This window comes from Halictus rubicundus, chromosome 8 (assembly GCF_050948215.1).
Source record: "Halictus rubicundus isolate RS-2024b chromosome 8, iyHalRubi1_principal, whole genome shotgun sequence".
Taxonomy (NCBI): Eukaryota; Metazoa; Arthropoda; class Insecta; order Hymenoptera; family Halictidae; genus Halictus; species Halictus rubicundus.
This window is the reverse complement of record NC_135156.1, coordinates 6,075,733-6,095,106: the sequence shown is the minus strand read 5'-3', so window position 1 is coordinate 6,095,106 and position 19,374 is coordinate 6,075,733. Positions and strand designations below refer to the sequence as shown.

The 19,374-nt window shown below is 42.5% G+C and overlaps 1 protein-coding gene across 3 annotated transcripts in view; it reads right to left on the bottom strand.

The window, feature by feature from the left end:
• The window catches only part of LOC143356443 (pseudouridylate synthase RPUSD2), a 262,149-nt gene that overhangs the window by 153,016 nt on the left and 89,759 nt on the right, over window positions 1-19,374 (bottom strand). Inside the window, exon 1 of one of the 3 annotated variants that reach the window (XM_076792148.1) lies at window positions 2,457-2,480. The exons of the other annotated variants lie outside the window; for them this stretch is intronic. Coding sequence (XP_076648263.1) covers window positions 2,457-2,465 — 9 coding nt within the window. The 5' untranslated portion in view covers window positions 2,466-2,480. Of the gene's footprint in view, window positions 1-2,456; window positions 2,481-19,374 lie in introns of those variants that run through there. 3 annotated transcript variants of the gene reach the window in all.

The window sequence follows — 19,374 nt, the reverse complement described above, 5'->3', positions numbered from 1 at the left end:
AAGTTCCTCGCCCCCGGGAAGAATCGGCCAACTAATGGAAAAGTATTCTCTTCCCGTCTTGTCTTCTGATCGACCGGGAAATCGCCGCGATTGCTTATGAGTGCGGAATCTAGGACGGGACCGACAGATGCAGATCGAGCCGGCGCAAATCCGTAACGGGGCTTTCTCCTTTTATTTTTACGCGAACGAATGCGATTGCACCGAGCTTTTTATCACTTATCGTCAGTACATTTTAAATCGTTCGTATTAATCACCGGCTTGTGAATTTTCCTGTATACGTAGCAGCTGAAGAATTATGAGAGAGTTCGAAAATAAATTTGAATAGAATTCTACTCTTTTCGCGGTATTTTTATCGTGCTGGACACGCTGACGCAAGAATAAAAATTCTAGTTTGCTTCGGTCCCTCGAAACTCGACTATAAATATGTAAATTTTGTGTCAGCATCCCCAGTTTATTAATTATTCATAAAAATTGCTGAAAATCTCCACAGCGATCTGACGTATCAGTTTTTTCAACTGCATTTGTTACAGTTTTCTTATCTTACCCTTAGCTTGATGACCTTCGAAATTACACAATTTCATAATGCACGAACATTGAAAAACAGTCCAATACAAAACATGAATTCTAATTTTAAAACAATAAATTTCTGTATGAACCGACTGAACACAGATTCTTATATGGTAAAATCGAGTAAAAATATTCCATTAAAACAATCCATCTGCATTTTTCAACCACAGTCCACCGGTTGCCATATTTACATTTACTCCGCTTTTGTTGCTGCGTGGCTCATTCTCTCTCCGCCCATAGTACTGCACATTGTGGTGTAATAAAGACTCGGCCTTCTTGTCATCATTATCATTATTATATAAAACCGAGTACGGTGTCCGTGCGGTGAATAACTCGTCGTTAATTAAAAGGTATAATTACATCCCGGTAGAGAAGAAAGAAAGAGAGTGAGAGTGAGAGAGAGAGAGAGAGAGAGAGAGAGACACAACGCCAGGAACCGATGCTGCGGCAATCGAAAAAAATCCACCAGAGAAATATTAAACATTTTCTAATATCGTGCTTGAAACAAGAGTCACTCCCGCTGGGAATAGAAAAAGTGAATCGAGGCTGAAAATGACACTGCTCATTATTTTTAACGATGTTCGAGAAGAATTGAAAACAGGTGAAAAAAATCACGATGATCGACACCAAGCAAATTCAGGGAATATTATTCACGAAGAGCCATCTTCCCCTGGTAACTCTATTAGGAAATAGAGTTGAAAGGAATTTTAAAAATACCAGTAATAATTATAGTTCCGATTTGCAAAATAAAAATCCCAGGACCCTCTTCTCCGGTAACTCTACTAGGATATTGAATTGCAAGGTATTTTAAAAAGACCGAAAATAATTATAAATGGAATCACGGATCTTACACCGTTAAAATTGTCAAGAGTAATCATTAGTTGTTTCTGTGCAGTGTTCTGCACTGCGGGCAAATTGCAATTATTATTTCGGAGGCGAGCACCCAGAATGGAGTTAGAAAAGGGATGAAAGGATCCTCGCGAAGGGTTCGGGGGCTTGGAAAGTATCCTAATTGATTGGCAAGGTTGAGGATCGTCCTCACGGTTCAAAGTTCCGTCTCGGCCGATTCACCGAGATCGGCCGATTCACCGTCGGGATCGAAATCGGAATCGACAACCGGAACGAAGAACGCGTCGAAAGCGATCGCTTTGGTTGGCTCGAAGAAAGCCTCGGAATTCAAACGGGCTTGCAGCCCGTGTCGATCCGACACGTCAGAGCCGCGCGAAACGTGACGTCGATACCGGCGGATTATTTGCATCCGGCGACGGGATCACGTAGACAGGGATTACATGCGTCCTGAATCTTTCATCGGCCCGAGAAACATTACCGGGACCGTGATTCCTGAAACGGACCGATCGTGAATTCGTCTGCCGCGCGAGCCTCCGACGCGATCAGACGCGCGAAAATAAAAATCCAAGAGGAAACCCGTGTCCAGAAGCTAATGGTTTTATGCGTTTTGCTTCTCTCATTGTTCGGGCCGGATCGATTGCTGTGATTTATACGCGGGCGAGATATGTATCGCCTCGGACGAGAAATCTGGGCCGTTGTGCCTTATTCGATGTTACTTTACTGCGGTTCCGGGAGAAATCATTTTTCCTGAGAATCGAATTTTTTCTGGCCTCCTATTTTATCAGTGTGCTGGACTAGCAGGGAATATTGTAGAAAATTGAGATATATGTGAGGTGTAAACTGGGTGAGTTAAAGTGCTGGATTATGTTGACAATCTTAGGAACGTTCTTCGGACGAATGTACTAAATATAAATAATTGCTACAAGCAAGAGCTAAGTAAAGATTCATTTCTTTCGTTAATAAATGAATGGAGGCTGCTGTTTTTAAATTTTTGCTTTCCCATAATAACATGTTAAAGTTTGCTTTAAAATTCTACTTACTAGCTTCATTGTGGCTAACGAGCATTTTCTGCTGTTCTCGGCTTACCTGGAACAAGAAGAATAACATGCTTTTTAATACAATGTACTTCCTTAACATCTATTCCACTCGCAGAACACATTTTTAAAACTGGGAAGCAACTTTTAATACGAGAAAATTATAGATAACCAACTCGATGTAATTATTAAATTCAGAAAGATTTTTATGCAAAATAAAATGCAAGATCATCTTCTGAATCATTTTAGTGGAATGAAAGTAACAGAACAGTGTTTTTAAACGGTTTAAATATTTTCGCTAGTTCGTGTTTCACCTACTTATTTTACTCATAAATGCGTCAAATCCGCAGCGTGGTTGTTTTAACGAGCATTTTAGAAGAGATCTAACAACAAATAAATTTAGCCAAAGATCCGAATAAAATTGGAAAGATCAATGGCTAAAACGTGCAACAACGACACTCAAGATTCCAGTGCCTCGGGATAAACACTTTTCTGGAAACAATGGCTGGTGTAATGCACTTTCTTGGTTCGCGAGTGCAACGTAACATTTCCCTGCGGAGTCCAGAGTCCGGCTCGGTGCGCAGCAACGTCGGCGCGGCTGATTCGAATCGGATTACCGTTGAATTTCAACAAAGAACGGACAAATCGGATCACGGGAGGATCGATCAACGCTTTCGGAGCCTCGGATCCGCGCGGCTGTAATTTAATTGAAAGAATTATCATGTCAAACGGGCTGAAGGTTCACCGTGACGTCCCACTTTGCATCGCGAACCGATTTCCAAGCGAGTCTCCTCGCAAAAGCCGCCGCTCGATCGTTTGTCGAAGCGTCGAAACGAACGAGCATCCGTCACCGACGGAACACAGATCTCGGAAACTTTTGATTTATTTTCACCACGGGCACACGAGAGAGGTGTCGAGTTTCATGGGAAATTTAGCTCCGAAACGACGCCGACCATATGGAGGAAAACGGTGCTGAAGAGCTGCGCGTGTCATGGCGTTTGCTTTTCCTTCTGTTTCGCCTCGAATCGGTCCCCGTTCACGCCGGGACAGATGTATCTTTTAACCGGGGCTTCTCGATGTCTGAAAGCCTCTTGGAAATTCTTGAAAGATCGCTTCAAAGGCTAGACTTGATCCGTCTCGAGTTTTTTGAAGGCGAGGAAGCTTCGACAACAATATTACGTGATTTTTCCTTTGCTCAGATTTGAAAACAAACTTCTATACTGAACGCTGAGTCTTGTCACCGTTTAAACGAAATTGACTCGGTTCTCGGGGGGGGGGGGGGGGGATTTTTCACATCGATTCTAGAATTTGTTCCCGTAGTAATTTTTTTATCTTACCGGTCTTAAATGAAAGGTGAAAGATGCCAGTTTATGATAGGAATGATTAAAAAATAAATAGGAGATCAGGTAAAAAAATCTATATAACTCGTTCGGAGAAAATTTTCGAAGGATTTTTCCGGTGAATTTTAGAATATGTTCCCGTAGAAAATGTTGAATGTTTGGGGGGCTTAAATCATCCACTGACGCGACATTAAAGGTGCTAATAAGCGGATCCACGCTATGGCTCGCGGCCAAACGCAACGCAACCGTGGAGAACCGTACGCGCTTATTTCTGTCTCATGTTCGCGAGCCCATTGGGACTGCGTGGACCACGTGTCGCGTCACCAAACGAGACCCAATGGGAACCATCATCTCCCAAGGGACGCTCGACCATCGCTGAATCGCTGAAGCACACGTGGAACGTGTGCTTGGAACAAACATCAGACTTGTGTACGGAATTACCAGGTGCCACCGCGATCGTTCTAGCGGAAGAGGAATTTTCCCGTAACAAAGGAAGGGTTTATTTGCCTACAGGACTGTTTGCGAGCTCTTGCCAATGTTAGCGATGAAGAATGGGTGGAACTGCGATATAAATTGGTAGAATGATACAAATTTAGAAATTGGAACTTTTCGCCGAGTTCGAGATTTTTGACAAATCTTCTCATTCGACGATGAGGTATGAGCTTTCGGAGAAGCTCTCGGTAATAAAGACAGCTCAGTACTGGCCTCGATGATGAAGTCGCCCCAAGGACAAAGCCGCCATTATTGTTATTACTCGTTCCACGGTGTTGTCTTGATGGAGGCTCTCGCAAGACGCTGGTCTTCGTGGTGTAAAATGAATATCGGAGAACGTCTTACGGGGCAGCATGGAATCGGGATGAAAAACGTTGAATGTCCCGTGGCACAAAGAGCGACGAGAAAAGTCGGACCGAGCCGGTTCGACATTAGTGCACGAAATTAATATCGAGCAAGCCACGTTTGACCTAATATTCCGAATCGTTGGAATATGTAATCGGCTTTATAGGTGGGCGGGCGGCCACGTTGTCTCGCCTCCGTTCGTTAATGAAAATTTTATGTCGTCGACAAGCGGTCGGGCGGCTCGAAAATCGCGAAAAATCGAGACGGATCGAACGAGATGTTAACGGGACACGGACGGTCGGAGCAAGCAAAGTTTTCTCTTTTTCCTTCCTGGTGAAATTGTGTCCCACGCTCCAGGACGCGCCGCTGTTATACACCGCTTCTGCCCGATTGTTACTTCACCGAGAGAGCGGCATTATTACATCGTGGGGAACAGGTTAGACCCGTATGGCGTCGCGGGAAATGTAGACCGGAAAATCTCGCTTTCAGCAGCCTCACTCTACTCCTCTTACTCTTATTCTCCTATATACTTTCTCTCTCTCTCTCTCTCTCTCGCCCCCTTCTTCTCTCTCGGCTTTATCCTCCCTCTCGCCGTAACCACCCCTCTTCTCTATTCCTAAGAATGATTCCTGGAGCGTGCACGATCCGACGAACGAATAAATCGGATTCCGGAGCAGGTCTCCGACAGACCGAGCCAAAAATATTTCTCTCTCACATATACTCCTGCGCGCTTACACCGTCAAAACTTTTTCCTTTTTCCCCCTTTATTTTCCCCGGAAATTCTCCATTTTCTTAGGGGTACAACCCTGCTCTTACAAAGCGGAACTTGTACAGCCTGCTCCGAACATGTTCGTACAACACAGGTTAATTTTTACTTTGCACCTTTTTATCGTACATTCTTTTCCCAGGTACCTGTAGAAATTCTTTTATATCCTTCTCTCTTCTTCGATTTACCACTATTTTTTTCGTAGCGACTTGACGTTGCCACTTTTCTCGAGAATTTTCCCCTTTTCCCGAGGGGACTTTTTTCAGGAACCTCTTAGAAATCAATCTTTTATATTTCCCTTGTTTGACAACTACCCACTTATTTTTCCTCATTTTCTCGGAAAATTTTTCAGTTTTCTAAGAGGAACTTTTTTCCATTTTCTCAAGGAACTTTTCCCTAATTTTTCTCTACTTTCTTGAAGGATTTTTTCTCCATTTTCCTAATTACAGTTGTTTAAGGTTATGGCGAATCAATACGAAAGTTTTTTTGTTTTACTAATATTTATTATTTTATTTAGTGTTTCTTCTATGAATGTTTTTAATTGTTGAGAGATATCACGTAAGAAATTTTCGCGCTTGATGAAATTCGTGAAAATATCGCAATGAAACCTCATGGGGATTCGAACCTGGGCCCAGGTGGTAGCAGGCAAGAGTGCTACCCACAGCGCCATTAAGACTTTACTACCTTGTACTTGTATTTCTGGTATATCTTTCACTTAGGAAGACATACAAACGTCGGACTACTAGGAATTTGCTTAAACCACTTTGTACAGCTACTCAAACCCACATTCTTTTCCTTATCCGAACACTTTCTTTACATACACGGTGTCCCAAATATCCTGTACCTTGAACACTTCATTAAACTGTCCAATATAACAACACAAGAGAAACCCATGATCGCTTCCACTATATATTCCAAACAGAAAAACCAAAAACAAATTCGACGACGGAGTCCGGGTCTATTTTGACCCAGAGTATCAAAATCATTCAATTACTCAGTTTCTGGTGAATTAATTACATGAACAGCTGCTGCATTAGGGACCATCAAAACATTAGTCTACCAGAAGCCCCATCAAAACCATATTTTAAATAAGTGATAAATAAATCAGTAAGTGGTCCTAAACATCCTCAATTATACAGGGTGAGTCACCTAACGTTTGCACCTCAAATATCTTTGTTGTTTCTAAAGATACGTAAAATATGGTAAGGACAAAGTTGAATGGTACAATGGGGCTGACACGATGCCATAAAAAAATTTTGTTTTTATGTCATTTTTTTAGAGGTATCAAGGTCACCTTGACTTTCTTAAATGGAACCACCCTTTTTTAAACACCTACAATGATAGTACCTTTCATTAAGAATGCAGTGACCATATTATTCCAAGGTCATTCAAGATCAAGGACAGAAAAAACGTATGAAACTAAAATATGGAAGCAGGATACCTGTATTTTATAAATGTATAATTGGGCCATGATTAGTGAATGTTGCTTCGTCGGTAAACAAGACATTAGAAAAAAATGAATGATTTTGAAGCAATCCCCATTGATAAAAGTTAATTCTATTTTGAAAAAGTTGTAGTTTTAGTTTTATACGTTTTCTCTGTCTGTGAGCTTGAACGACCTTGGAATAATTATTGTCACTGAATTCCTAATGAAAGGGACTATCATTGTAGGTGTTTAAAAAAGGGCGGTTCCATTTAAAAAAGTGAATGTCACCTTGATATCTCTAAAAAAAATGACATAAAAACAAAATTTTTTTATGGCATCGTGTCACCCCATTGTACCATTCAACTTTTTCGTTACCATATTTTACGTATCTTTAGAAACAACAAAGATATTTGAGGTGCAAACGTTAGGTGACTCACCCTGTGTAGTTACAAGATCAGCTCGGCGATCGAGTATTGAATAAACAAAATCACGAATACTTTCTTGTCTCCAGTACCTGGTGGAATTGATACCGACAGTTTTTATTTTGCACACAAATCACAGTCTAATAATTACCCCGCCGGTCGCAAACGGTGTTTCGGTGCGGTTACAAACGCCGTTGCGAGGGAGCAGCTCTTAAGACCAGCGCACACAATCGAAACTAAGTCTCGAAACAAACTTTCAGTCCGCTCGCAAGGTAGCAATCTGGAGTCGTAATTTTTCGGCGACCGGCAAGCGACGATCTACGATTTCCCTCCAAGAATGGCAGAATGGCCCTCCGGATAAAGCTTCCGGCGTGATTCGCCGAAACGGTTGGCACGCAACGTTTCCCGGGACACGGAAGAACAATCCGTGGCTCGAAACCGGACGGACGAGTTCCCCTAGTCGATGGTGGTTCCACATCTTGCGGCTCCTGGGCTCTCCCCTAGGAAATCTTACGTCACCCGGACAGGTGAGAGGGTAAGAGAGGGGACAAAGGAAGACAGCAACAACACCTGAAGAGCCCGGAGAGCAGCAGGACGCGGCCGACTCATCGTCGTAATGCCGCCATACTTCTGCCATGTCAGCTTCGACCCGCGCCGTCTTCTACACACCCCTCCCTCCTGCCCCGGTTCAACCCCTGGGATATGATAATGGCCGACCCTCTTACTCTCGGGGAAAACTTGCCCTACCGGTGTTATTTATGCGAACGGAACGACCTGACACGGACCTGAAGAGACACAGGGTGGAACTGAAAAGACATCGGTCGCCTCGGCCCGCACGAAACGCGGACGGCTAACGCCCGATGACGAATAGACTGCGGAACTTTCTGCAGAGTTGCAGCCTCTTCTTTCGTTACCCGTAACTTGTTGGCAACCCTTTATCAACATGGACAATCATTTTTGTCATTATCTTCGATATTTATGTTCGCAGTCTTCATTCTGTAAGATAGCGTTTTGAGAAACTCTTGGGGGTGACAACCACCCCTTGAATTTGCGAGCGTTTCTCTTGGTTGGTACGGAAGATATTTAGATGAATCGAATTGTAGATGCATTCTAGTCTTATGCTGAGGATTTTTTCAGAATTTTAGGTCGGCCGGTCGGGATAGAAAAAATGATTCGTTACAATGTTGCTCCAGGTTAAAGCCACCAACAATTTGGCTTTACATTTTCTTTTCGCTTCTCATACTTTCACCCATGTGTCGATCTAAGGGAGGATATTTAAGGGTGCGATCGTTATGTTCGGGACACCCGTTATGCAAACATATTCCATTTTCCGTTCCTCGGGGTCGCGGTAACACATGAATCGCGAATCGATTTAACGCGAGCAGGGTTGCTCTAAACTTGACGCTCGATCCGTAGTCCCTGTTTATTCGATTCTTCATTAGCCGCAGCACTGCTCCGCAGACCGTATTCATCGACGATCGAGAGATTAACTCCACCCGCAGGATGTTAATTAAATCGTTGTTGAAATTGGAATATTTTTCTTTTCCTTTTTTTTTTTCGAAATGGGCGACGAGGATATTTGGAATCGGCATTCGAGCGAAATTCACCGAAACGATCGAGCTCGATCGAAATGCTCGATTAGATCGTTTTGTCGAGGTCTCCAAGCGTTTTATCAGGACGGGACCGGAAGCGACAGCGGGGACGGAGCCTCGAATCACGCAATGTATAAATTCAATTTCGGGTTTGTACCAGGGGACACATTAGAATCTCAACATTAATCCTTATCACGAGGTACACGATGTACTGATTCATCGTCATAATGCCGCCATATGTCTACCTTGTCGGATACAGCCTCCACCCACCGCTTTCCACCCTGCTTAAACCCCGGGGATATGATAATGCTGACCCGGTGCTGAAGAAAACTCGCCCTCGCCCTGTATATTTATGCCGCCCGGCTGGCTTTCGAATCCGGACGATTCCCCGCCAAAAATCGAGGTCGCAGGCAACCGGGGAAAAAATACTTTCGATACTTTGTAACCTCGACAAACGTCTACAACCTGTTCCAAAACACCGGGCCGCCAAAACACAAATTTAAATTAATTTACGAACTTCGATCCTAGAAAGTATAGTCAGGAAAAAGTGTTTTCGTTATGGATACCATTGACAAGGTCTGTACAGGGTGCTTCAAAACACCAGGTCGCCAAAAAAGGGAATATAAATTAATTTCTGAATTCAAATTCGGCAAACCAAAGTCAGGAAAAAATGTTCTTTTTTATCAAGAACGTTGACTGGTTCTGTACAGGGTGCTTCAAAAACCAGGTTCGCAAAGAATGAATATAAATTAATTTCTCAACTCAAATACTGGAAACCAAAGTCAGTTAAAAATGTTTCCTTTGCAGAGAACGTTGACAAAGTCTACAAGGCTGTTCCAGAACATCGAGTCGTCAGAAAATAAATTTAAATTAATTTGTGATCTGAAATTCTAGAAACTAGGGTCACTTGACGATTGAAGCTCCACAAATCAGGCTCCAGCAGCCCCGTAAAGATGGCGGCACCGCAAGACCCTCGAAGAATCCTCCGCGGCTGGACGGAACTCGTCCATTTCGGATTCCAATTTCCACAGGCATTTTTTCCGGGTAACACGATAACAAAGACACGGACCCGTCTCGTTTACAAATCACGGTCGAGCTTTCCCATGGCAGATAGCATCGCAATCGTTGATGGGCAAAGTTTCCGATTCCGGTCGCCCGGTCGTGTCCCGAAGCCGAAAGTTTCGGGATCGCGGGGCTTCTCGCCCCGGTGAAATATCAAAACCGGGCCGGTTTTCGGACTTTAACCCGTTCGGGGCTTTGGTCTACGAGTTTCCCGCGTATTATCCGAGCGGAAACTCGTCCCCACGGGCTGACGGCGCCGCGAAAAAGCTCCCGACACACGGTCCGACCGCGGATTAACGTTGTTGAAGGGTTTTCCGACCGCGATTATAGCCTCGTCCTCCTTTCGGCGATCCGCGGGAATATCGTGACTTCGTTTTTTCCAACCTTTTGTCCCAGAACAGGGTGAAGGTTGCATCGATCTCTTCCCCAAACTTACCCAGTAGGGTGGACCTTGACTGTAGGGCCCAAATATTTTTCTTTTACATTTTTTTTTTTATCTTACCCACCGAAAACTATACGAGGGTGGTCTGAAAAGTTTCCGACCTCAACATGAAGATGGCAGTATTCGTCGACAAAAGTACTGGAGCGTGTTTGTGCATGCTTTGACAGGTACACACCAAAATTTCAGCCATTTCGGACGCTCGGTTATTGTTCAACAGTCGTTTGAGTAAGTTGCTGCGAGTGTTTTTGTGAAAATGGAAAAACTCGAGTATCGAGCTGTGATTAAATATTTATTTTTGAAAGGCAATACGCCTACGCAAATCAAAGAAGAGTTAGACGCTGTATACGGGAACTCTGCACCATCATTTGCCACCGTGAAATTTTGGGCAGCTGAATTTAAACGTGGCCGTACCAGCTTGGGTCACGATGAACGTTCGGGACGCCCAAAATCTGCAACCAGTGACGATAACATCGTTAAAATTCACAAAATGGTGCTAGACAACCGTCGAAATAAAGTTAGAGAGATAGAAGAGGCCATGAATATATCCAAAGAACGTGTTTGTCACATATTGAATGAAGATTTAGGCATGAGAAAGCTGTCTGCACGTTGGGTGCCGCGTTTGCTCACGTTGGATCAGAAACATGTTCGAATGAACATTTCGATCGCTCTTTTGGCGCGATTTAGGCGCAATAAATCAGAGTTTTGGCGCCTGCTAATTACTGTTGATGGAACTTGAATACACCATTACTCTCCCGAATCAAAAATGCAGTCAAAACAGTGGACTGCTTATGGGGAATCGGCGCCAAAAAAGGCAAAGGCTGTTCCTTCGGCTGGGAAAGTGATGGCGACTGTTTTCTGGGACAGTCGTGGAGTTATCTTTATTAATTATCTTCAAAAAGGGGAAACCATTACAGGAGCATACTACGCATCATTACTTGACAGGCTGAAGGCAGAAATTGCGGAAAAACGGCCACATTTGCAGAAGAAAAAAATCTTGTTCCACCAAGACAATGCGCCGTCTCACACCTCAACGATTGCCGTGGCAAAAATCCACGAATTACGGTTTGAACTGCTTGATCACCCATCTTACTCACCAGACCTAGCTCCAAGCGACTTCTTTTTGTTCCCCAAGTTAAAAGTTGCACTCGGAGGATAGAGATGTTCATCAAATGAGGAAGCCATCACCTTTGTAAGTAGCTATTTTGCAGAGAAAGACGGCAAGTACTGTTTGTACGGGCTGGAGAGATGGGAGCATCGCTGGGAGAAGTGTATAGACATACAAGGAGACTATGTAGAGAAATAAAAATAATTTTGAGGAAAAAATGCCTTATATCTTTGTTAGGTCGGAAACTTTTCAGACCACCCTCGTACTACCAGAAAAGGGGACGGAGTTGAACGGCTGCAGATAAGACGTCGAGATCGTAAACCGATCTTTAAGGAGAACGCGCGATTCCGAGAGGGTTCCGCAGTTTAATGGAACCTTTTTTGATGTTTACGGGGGACCGTTCATTTTGAGAAAACATTTCTGAGTGTGAGAGCGTTTAATCAACTTTCCGGAGCTCCTTCATCCCTCGGATCGCGCCTGCCGCTCATAAATTGCGAGCACATCTTTCGGCGATCTAGAGAGAGGGTTCTCAATCCTTTTTTCTTCGATCGAGGAACCTCTTCGGATTCGATAGAAAATTATTTCCTCCTCCCGTGGATCTTTATGGTCCTTCTATCTTGATCTCAGTCGATTTCGCTGAGACATTTCGAATGGCTTCCGATTTTAGATTATCGTGGAACGTCCTCTGCTTCGATGAAACATTTTTCACCCTTTCTGTACAGTGTTAACAGTTTTTTAAGTGTAATTCGACCAGCTCTTCCTCAACAATTTTACCCTAATTTTTTAAATTATTTTGACAAGATTTTCTATTAATACTTGTAGCAGTCTTAAAAGTTAGTTTCCACGTGGTACTTGTAGCGTTTCATCGAACATGAGTTGGCAACCGCTGACTGAAAACATAGGGCATGCTCTACCGTTCATGTAACAAGTCTGGTCGGAAGATGTTACAGTTTCTATGGGCATGATTTCGAGCAGGTGGGAGAGTCTGCTTGTAACCTTCGCGCCAGACAGCGTATTACCACGAGGAAAATGGCAGAACTTGGGAATTCGTGAAGCAGGGAACTTCTAGCTGGCTTTTTACCACCCCGAGATTAGAATAATACCTTTGCCTTGCCGCTTTTCCGACGAGTTTAAGAAGAATCATACGTTAGTCGGACGGGATTACCAATTCTTGCACTTTCCACTGAAATGGGAGTTTAAATTAACAATGAAAGCTCGCAGGAAACCGAAATCTTTACTATCCCGTACGCTAAATTATCATTTTACTGTGCCAAGCCCATGTTTAACAACATTTTCGTTCATCAACATACAAGCGAATTTCCACAAATCCTGTGTCAGCAACCCCGTAAAGATGGCGGCTCTCGAAAGTCCTTCACCATGCTCCAAAAAAGCTCAGAATGCATCATTGACAAAATGATTTTCAGCTGAGAGAGGCACAAGCAAGAATAAAAATTGAATTAACTTTAAGATACATGGACTCCATATCTCTATGCTTAACCATTATAATGGGTTGGAAATAACACAGTAGCACCTTCGAACGCTTTAAATATTTCCTGTTTTGTGGTTGGCCTGCCAATTTGTATTATAAATTCATAAAATCCGCAGTTTGGCAATCAGGATCCAACACACGAGTGAATGAAAATGATTACAAGATGGAATGGAACGTGAAACAGGCAAGCCGCGATAATTGCCCGAGACTCTGGTGTGCAACAGTGTAATAGTGTAATCGGGAAGCTTACAACGGGACCGACTCATCCTCATAATAGCGCTATACGTCTATCCTGTCGGTTACAAACTTCTGCCGTCCAGGATCGCTCACTACCCCGACTACTTTGCGCCCCATTTAATCCACCGAAAGCGACGATGGCCGGCGAAAAAATATTGTTATCACGGCAGAAAGAAGCCGTGAGCAAGCCTGAACTTCTCCTTCCGAATGGCTCCTCTTCTCGCCTTAATTCCCGATGTGTTTCCCGATTGCCGCCCGCGCCCATTGTGTGTTCCCCATAATGTGCTTTTTTCGCGGGACCGGCCGACGAGAGAACAATATCTCAGCTTTTCGTAATCCTCAACTCGCTGATTTCGAAAGTATTCTCTTACGGGGCCGGTCTCCGTAGATTCGCGATAAGGTAGAGTGACTACATTACCGTCAAAAAATGGTTTCACGTGCCTCAAGTTTTCGTCCTTAAATAAGAATATTTTGTCGCTGGTAAAGGGCTCATGCGAAAGAGCAAGGCTCAATCTAGTGCGCGCTGGTCAGGAGCTGCCGAGATTATGCAGATATTTGGTAGTATAAGCGTATAAGCCATTGGATGAGTTTTCTGGACGATGTCGAGAGCAGCGCGCACTAGAAAATATCTCCAGCTACAAATTGAGCTATAATTTGTCTTGATTCTGTTGCGAAATAAAGGCGAAAACTTGAAGCACGTTTCTGGCGTCAGAATTCATAATATCGATAATACAGAGCAAAAAATGTGACAAGTTTAGACACAGACTTAAGACCCGTCGGATCAAGACCAAGACGGATCTTAAGTCTGTGTCTGAAGGCTGTGAATGGAAATTATTAATTAACAAGTCACGTGACTACCCCGGGCCCTTAAGTACGGCCCGCTCGTCCGTAACTCGGTCTCCCAGGGACGGCGAGGCTGGCCGCGAAAGGCACAAAAGCCACGATAGTGGTTCGTGCCGTTCAAACTGATGCTTTCCACGGAAACCACTATAGTGGCGTACGGTACTTAACACATTGCATGCGGGAAACGTACTTTTACGTTTTTCGCAGTATGCCGTTGGAGTTTTCTTTTTGTTAAAATCATCATAAAGCATATATTTAAGTGTAAAATAAAAAAAGTTTCGTTGAGAAAATCGAAGTAGTTTTCGATTTATTGCGATTTTACTGAATGACCAAACTGCCGCGAAAAAACGCTCGCTGCACGTGTAAGTTCGCGGCGAAATATACCCGCATGCAATGTGTTAAGAGGTTGAGGCTCCATCTTTAGTTTTCACTCAGGTATTAAAAGTTAATGCATAGGTAATGTAATGCACTTTAGAGACACATTTCGTTGCTTGCATTTTTCAAACGATTAAGAAATACTCTTACAGTCTTCGAGTTTAGTGCACGTCATTTGAGGGTGCAAAGATCTTTAAGGATTCATCTTCGGTTTTTATTGAGATATTAAAAGTTAATGTGTAGGTTATGTAACGTACTCTTCAGGCACAATTTCGTTGCTTGAATTTTTTAAGGCCTCTGAAGTTCCCCAAACGATTGCCGACATTAAAGCGCATACATTCGGAACAAAATGTACAAACAGCATAAAATCTCGAAAGCCAGGAATTTTTGTAAACTTGAAAAACAGCGAGAAAACGCTTTGAATACAGATGGGATTGTTTCGCAGTTGCTCGTTTCATGGACGCTACTGATCATTGACAACGCTAGAGCAGCGATCGCAGAAAAATTGTTGCGATCGTCGGCCTTAAATTAGAGCCAGTGCGAACCAGTTTCTCTTTCGAAACTTCGTTTACTGGGTCACAATAAATAGCGCTAATTTCCCCGCAGCCTCGATTCACGCACCTCCGCGAAGAAGCGGCGACGACAAATCGAAATAGGGTGAAATTAGCATTGCTCTGGCCTCCGTGAGCTCTCCTCTTTCCTCTCTCCTCTCTCCTCTCTCCTCTCTTCTCTGTCTCTGTTCCGCGTTGGCAACGGTTTCGCAGCAATTTTCTGGCCGATACAGAACCACTTAAAACCTATTCAATACTTTCAGTGTCATTTTCCGAACGGTAAATCTCCTACAGAGCTCGACGCGCACACTTGTTCAATTGACAAACCGAGTGCCATTTTTTTTTTTGCGATTAACGTTCCCCCTCAAATTATTTGCAGATTAATATCGAAATGCTCGAAGCACGCGAGTTCCAATAAGTTTGTTTGAACCGAAAAATACAGCGGCATTTTTTTAAACCTCTAAGCTTGTAGGTAATTGAAGTCGTCAATAAATGACGATGTCACGAACGGTCTACGCCATCCTCTACATTTAAATATTTGACAATGCTTTCGCAGCATTTCCCGTGGCATTCTCCACGAGGCCGCCACCGTAAAACCGTGAATGTAACTCTCTTCGGAGAGCGCGAGGACCTAATAAAAAAAAATAGAATGCACGAATATAGGCACCATAAAAGAGCACCATAAAAGGGAATCATAAATATAGAAACACTCATATTCGCGGTTCTACCCTTTTAGACGGGCCGCGCGTCGATGTAAAAGTGCCATTGCGATCGAAAAATTCAGGGCAACGGCGGGAATATGAAATATGAAAATATACGACCCGACAAGGGACACAGAGAAACTTAATTAATAAACCGGGGAAAAAATATTTTCCGTTAAAACCGTCCGTGTCGTCCAGCTGCAACATGAAAGGGTAATATCCACCCTCTTCATTGCCATTTATTTAGCAAACGGACTGACGAGTGTTGATTCAAATTTCGATCTCTTTGCGTGCCAAATATTTTCCTCTGTTTAAAAATATTCCAACAGGAAAATTATTGTTAATCTTAGAATTTCGCTTAGCATTAAAATGAAATGGATCGATTTTGGGAGAAAGGGGGTTCGGAAAGACCAAAAAATGGCGCGAATGGTACCAGATCGCAGGACAAGGCGCAAGTATAGTGCTACCTGGTAGTTTCGCACGTGCTAATAAATTAGCCGGGCGAAAAGCGGAGCGCGGAAAGTGGAATTAGCGTCGACAGGATCGTTAAAAGAGTGTTTCCGCGAGGCGATCGGACGATCACGGGCCATTTGCGCTTCGACGGAGGGTCGTCGGTAACAAACGACGCGCCGCGAGCTTTACGCAACAAATACTTTGGCAACGTCCCGGTCACCGTGTCGTTTCGCAATCGCAGATTCGCCATTGCGACGTGCACGCGCGCGCTCGGCTTGAGAGCCGACGAATCGCGAGCCGGCCAATCGCGTCGCCCGGAAAAGGCAGATCGCGAATAATTAGTTGCGGGTCAAGGCGCCGCCGAACGCAACGCACAATGACGACACTTCAAAATAGAATGGCCCACACCACCTCGAAATTCATCGACGAGAAATACTCCTCCGTCTCGGGCACCTTCGAGTTATTCAAACACAATCGTTCCTTTCAGTTGTTGATCACGCATCTAATTCAATTTACTAATATATTAGTTAGTTTTACTTTCAATTCATTACTAATATGTGCCCATATTCATGAAAGTGATCTAAGTCATATATTTCTTGTTTCGAGATATTTAATGAATTGCATTTGAATAAATTAAAAAATATTTTTACATTATGCGACATTTTAAATCATAATTTTATTAGTCTTGATTAATGGAAATTTATTATGAATATGAAATTTTGTGTGGATTTCATACGAAAATGTTGTTTTTAAAGTATGAACTGACTTGGACCATTTTCAAAATTAACTGAATGTCCTATACATGATTTAAAGCAATAAAGAACTATGAGTTTTATTTGAAACAATAACTTTAATGAAATAATTCTTGAACATTTATTAATTATTTTTAAAAAGTAATCCATTTTTATCATTTCGAGTTTTTAAGATTCTTAAAATGTTCCTGAAAAACTGGAGGGATGTATGGTAGTAAACACATAATATCTTTATGTTTTCCTTCCGTTACTGGTCTAGTGGTGGTGTATAATGGAAATAATTTAATATTTCCGTATATTTTTGGTCTTCCTCTTTTAGGTGAAAGATCCAAAACGTGGAATTTAGAATCATCTAAAGAAGTTTTATAGAACATTTTATAAGGTTCATTTTTCAAGAATCTCATCCATTCAATTTGCAGCCAAGAGACAGATTCGCCCGCGGTATTTTTTACTCTTCTTGTTATTGACTCTCCTAGTAATTTCGTTGAAATAAAATCCGGCTGCGACATTCGTTTTATCGAAAATGTATTTCTTCTTCTACACTTTTCTATCAATTCATAATAATGCTCAGGGTTGTATAAGTAATTTGCTTTTTTTATTTTCATTTCTATCAACACAAAATCACGGTCATTCGGCAGAAAGGAATGTCCCGATACCAAAAATTTGTACTCTACCGTTTCAATATTATTATTTGACGACTGAGCAATTTTCATCCATGTCAATGCTACTTTAATGTTACGATTTTGGCCTGAACAAGCATCACTGTAAGCTATTACGTGTTTGATTTTTGACTTAGACCACTTTCATAATTAACACTAAATGAATTCCATATAATGTTGAAATTACAACCACTATCTAATGGTTCATTTTTGACGATATCGTAAAAGTTACATTGAATAAATTTAGTTTAAAATAATGTGGTGTGAAATAACTGATAAACTCTTTTCTTTTCAATTTTGACTTAGACCACTTTCATAGTTATGGGCACATATATTAGCTTCATTGTATTTTTAACTCATTACTAATATTTTTAATATTAGACATTCAATTCCATGGACAATTCAATGGACAAATTTTTACCATTTCAATTTTATTGGTTCCGTGACGTGTAGTATCTCTAAAAAACAATTCATAACAAGGGTTCACAATTAAACCCCCCGTCCAGTAAAAGGATTAATCAGGTATAGTTTGAATGATCCTCGAAACGGCATCGGAAGTCGATTCGCACAGACAGTGGCCAGTTTCGCGGCGCGTATTTCTAGAATCGATTATTTTTCCGTTAAGTTTACACGGCCACCCGTGGATGCAAATATTCCGTTGCCAGAGGCCACAAGAATGCTCCGTCATTATCCCACGAAATCAACATTCCTGATGTCGGAACGAAAAATTCCCCATTCCGTGAGAACAAGTCGAAAGTTCTGTAAGTCCGAGAGTCGATCCTCGTCAACGAACGATTACTCTTACGTTCGACCGTTTGACTGACCGTTAAAAAGTTCCCGGGACATTTTTTTCCAACCACGCTGAGACTCTTTGCGTCTCCTTAAATCCGACTGCTTTTTAACGGAGTTAAGCGCCTTTTCGCGAACTACTTTACAATCGCGGCAGGGCGCCATCTTCTTTCTACATTTTTTTTTGTTCCTTCTGTTCGGCGTGCTCCCTTAATTTTCCCGCCTCTGCCATTTTGTCGCCGTTGTTCCTCGAGGGATTGCGGGTCTTCGTTCTGTGACTGAATATTTTTATTTTATTTATGTTAATCACCACCAATCCCTCTACAATGTCAACCCTCCTTCTATTTAATCGATTATTTTATTAATATTTCTTTTGCTAATCGTTAGCCATTATTTGATAACTTTATTGCGTTATTTTATAGAATTTTTCATAGATTATTTTACAGACTTTAGACCGAATAAAAGATTTATTTTGCAGACGAGATTAGATGAATGTTGCATGTTCAAAATTTGATTACTCAATGTCTGCGTCGAGATCCAGCTGTCCTCGCCGTCTTTCAAATGACTTTTCTAAATACCGTCTTATAGTGCCAGCTGGGTTTAGTGTTAATTCGCGTTAGGATTGGCCGTTACCCTGGGCCATTGTTCCACAAGAAATGACAATCCCAACGTCGAAACACCTAATTATCGCGAGACGTCAGTGATCACGAAGCCCGTCGTCTAACAATTCCGTGGCAGAAGTACGAAGCGACTACACCATCGCTGAACCTATAATAATAATCCAACTAGCCGGGTCTGGCCGCATGGTAACTAGATCATTATTACAAACGAAGCCTCGAGCTGCCCGACTCGCAACCAAAACTCTCCTGTAAATCAAGCCCGAGCCCGGCTAAAAGCGGACTAATGAACTACCGCTGGTGCACCAGGAAATTCTACAAAAAAAAATCGAATATCCTTCATTTTTCATCGAGCGAGAAACTCACTATTATAGCTTGTAAATCGATATGTTTGCTATATTCTTCTCGGCGGAAGGACGACATAAAGAAAGAAGCCAATAAATCTTTGCGGTGTGCAGGACAATTT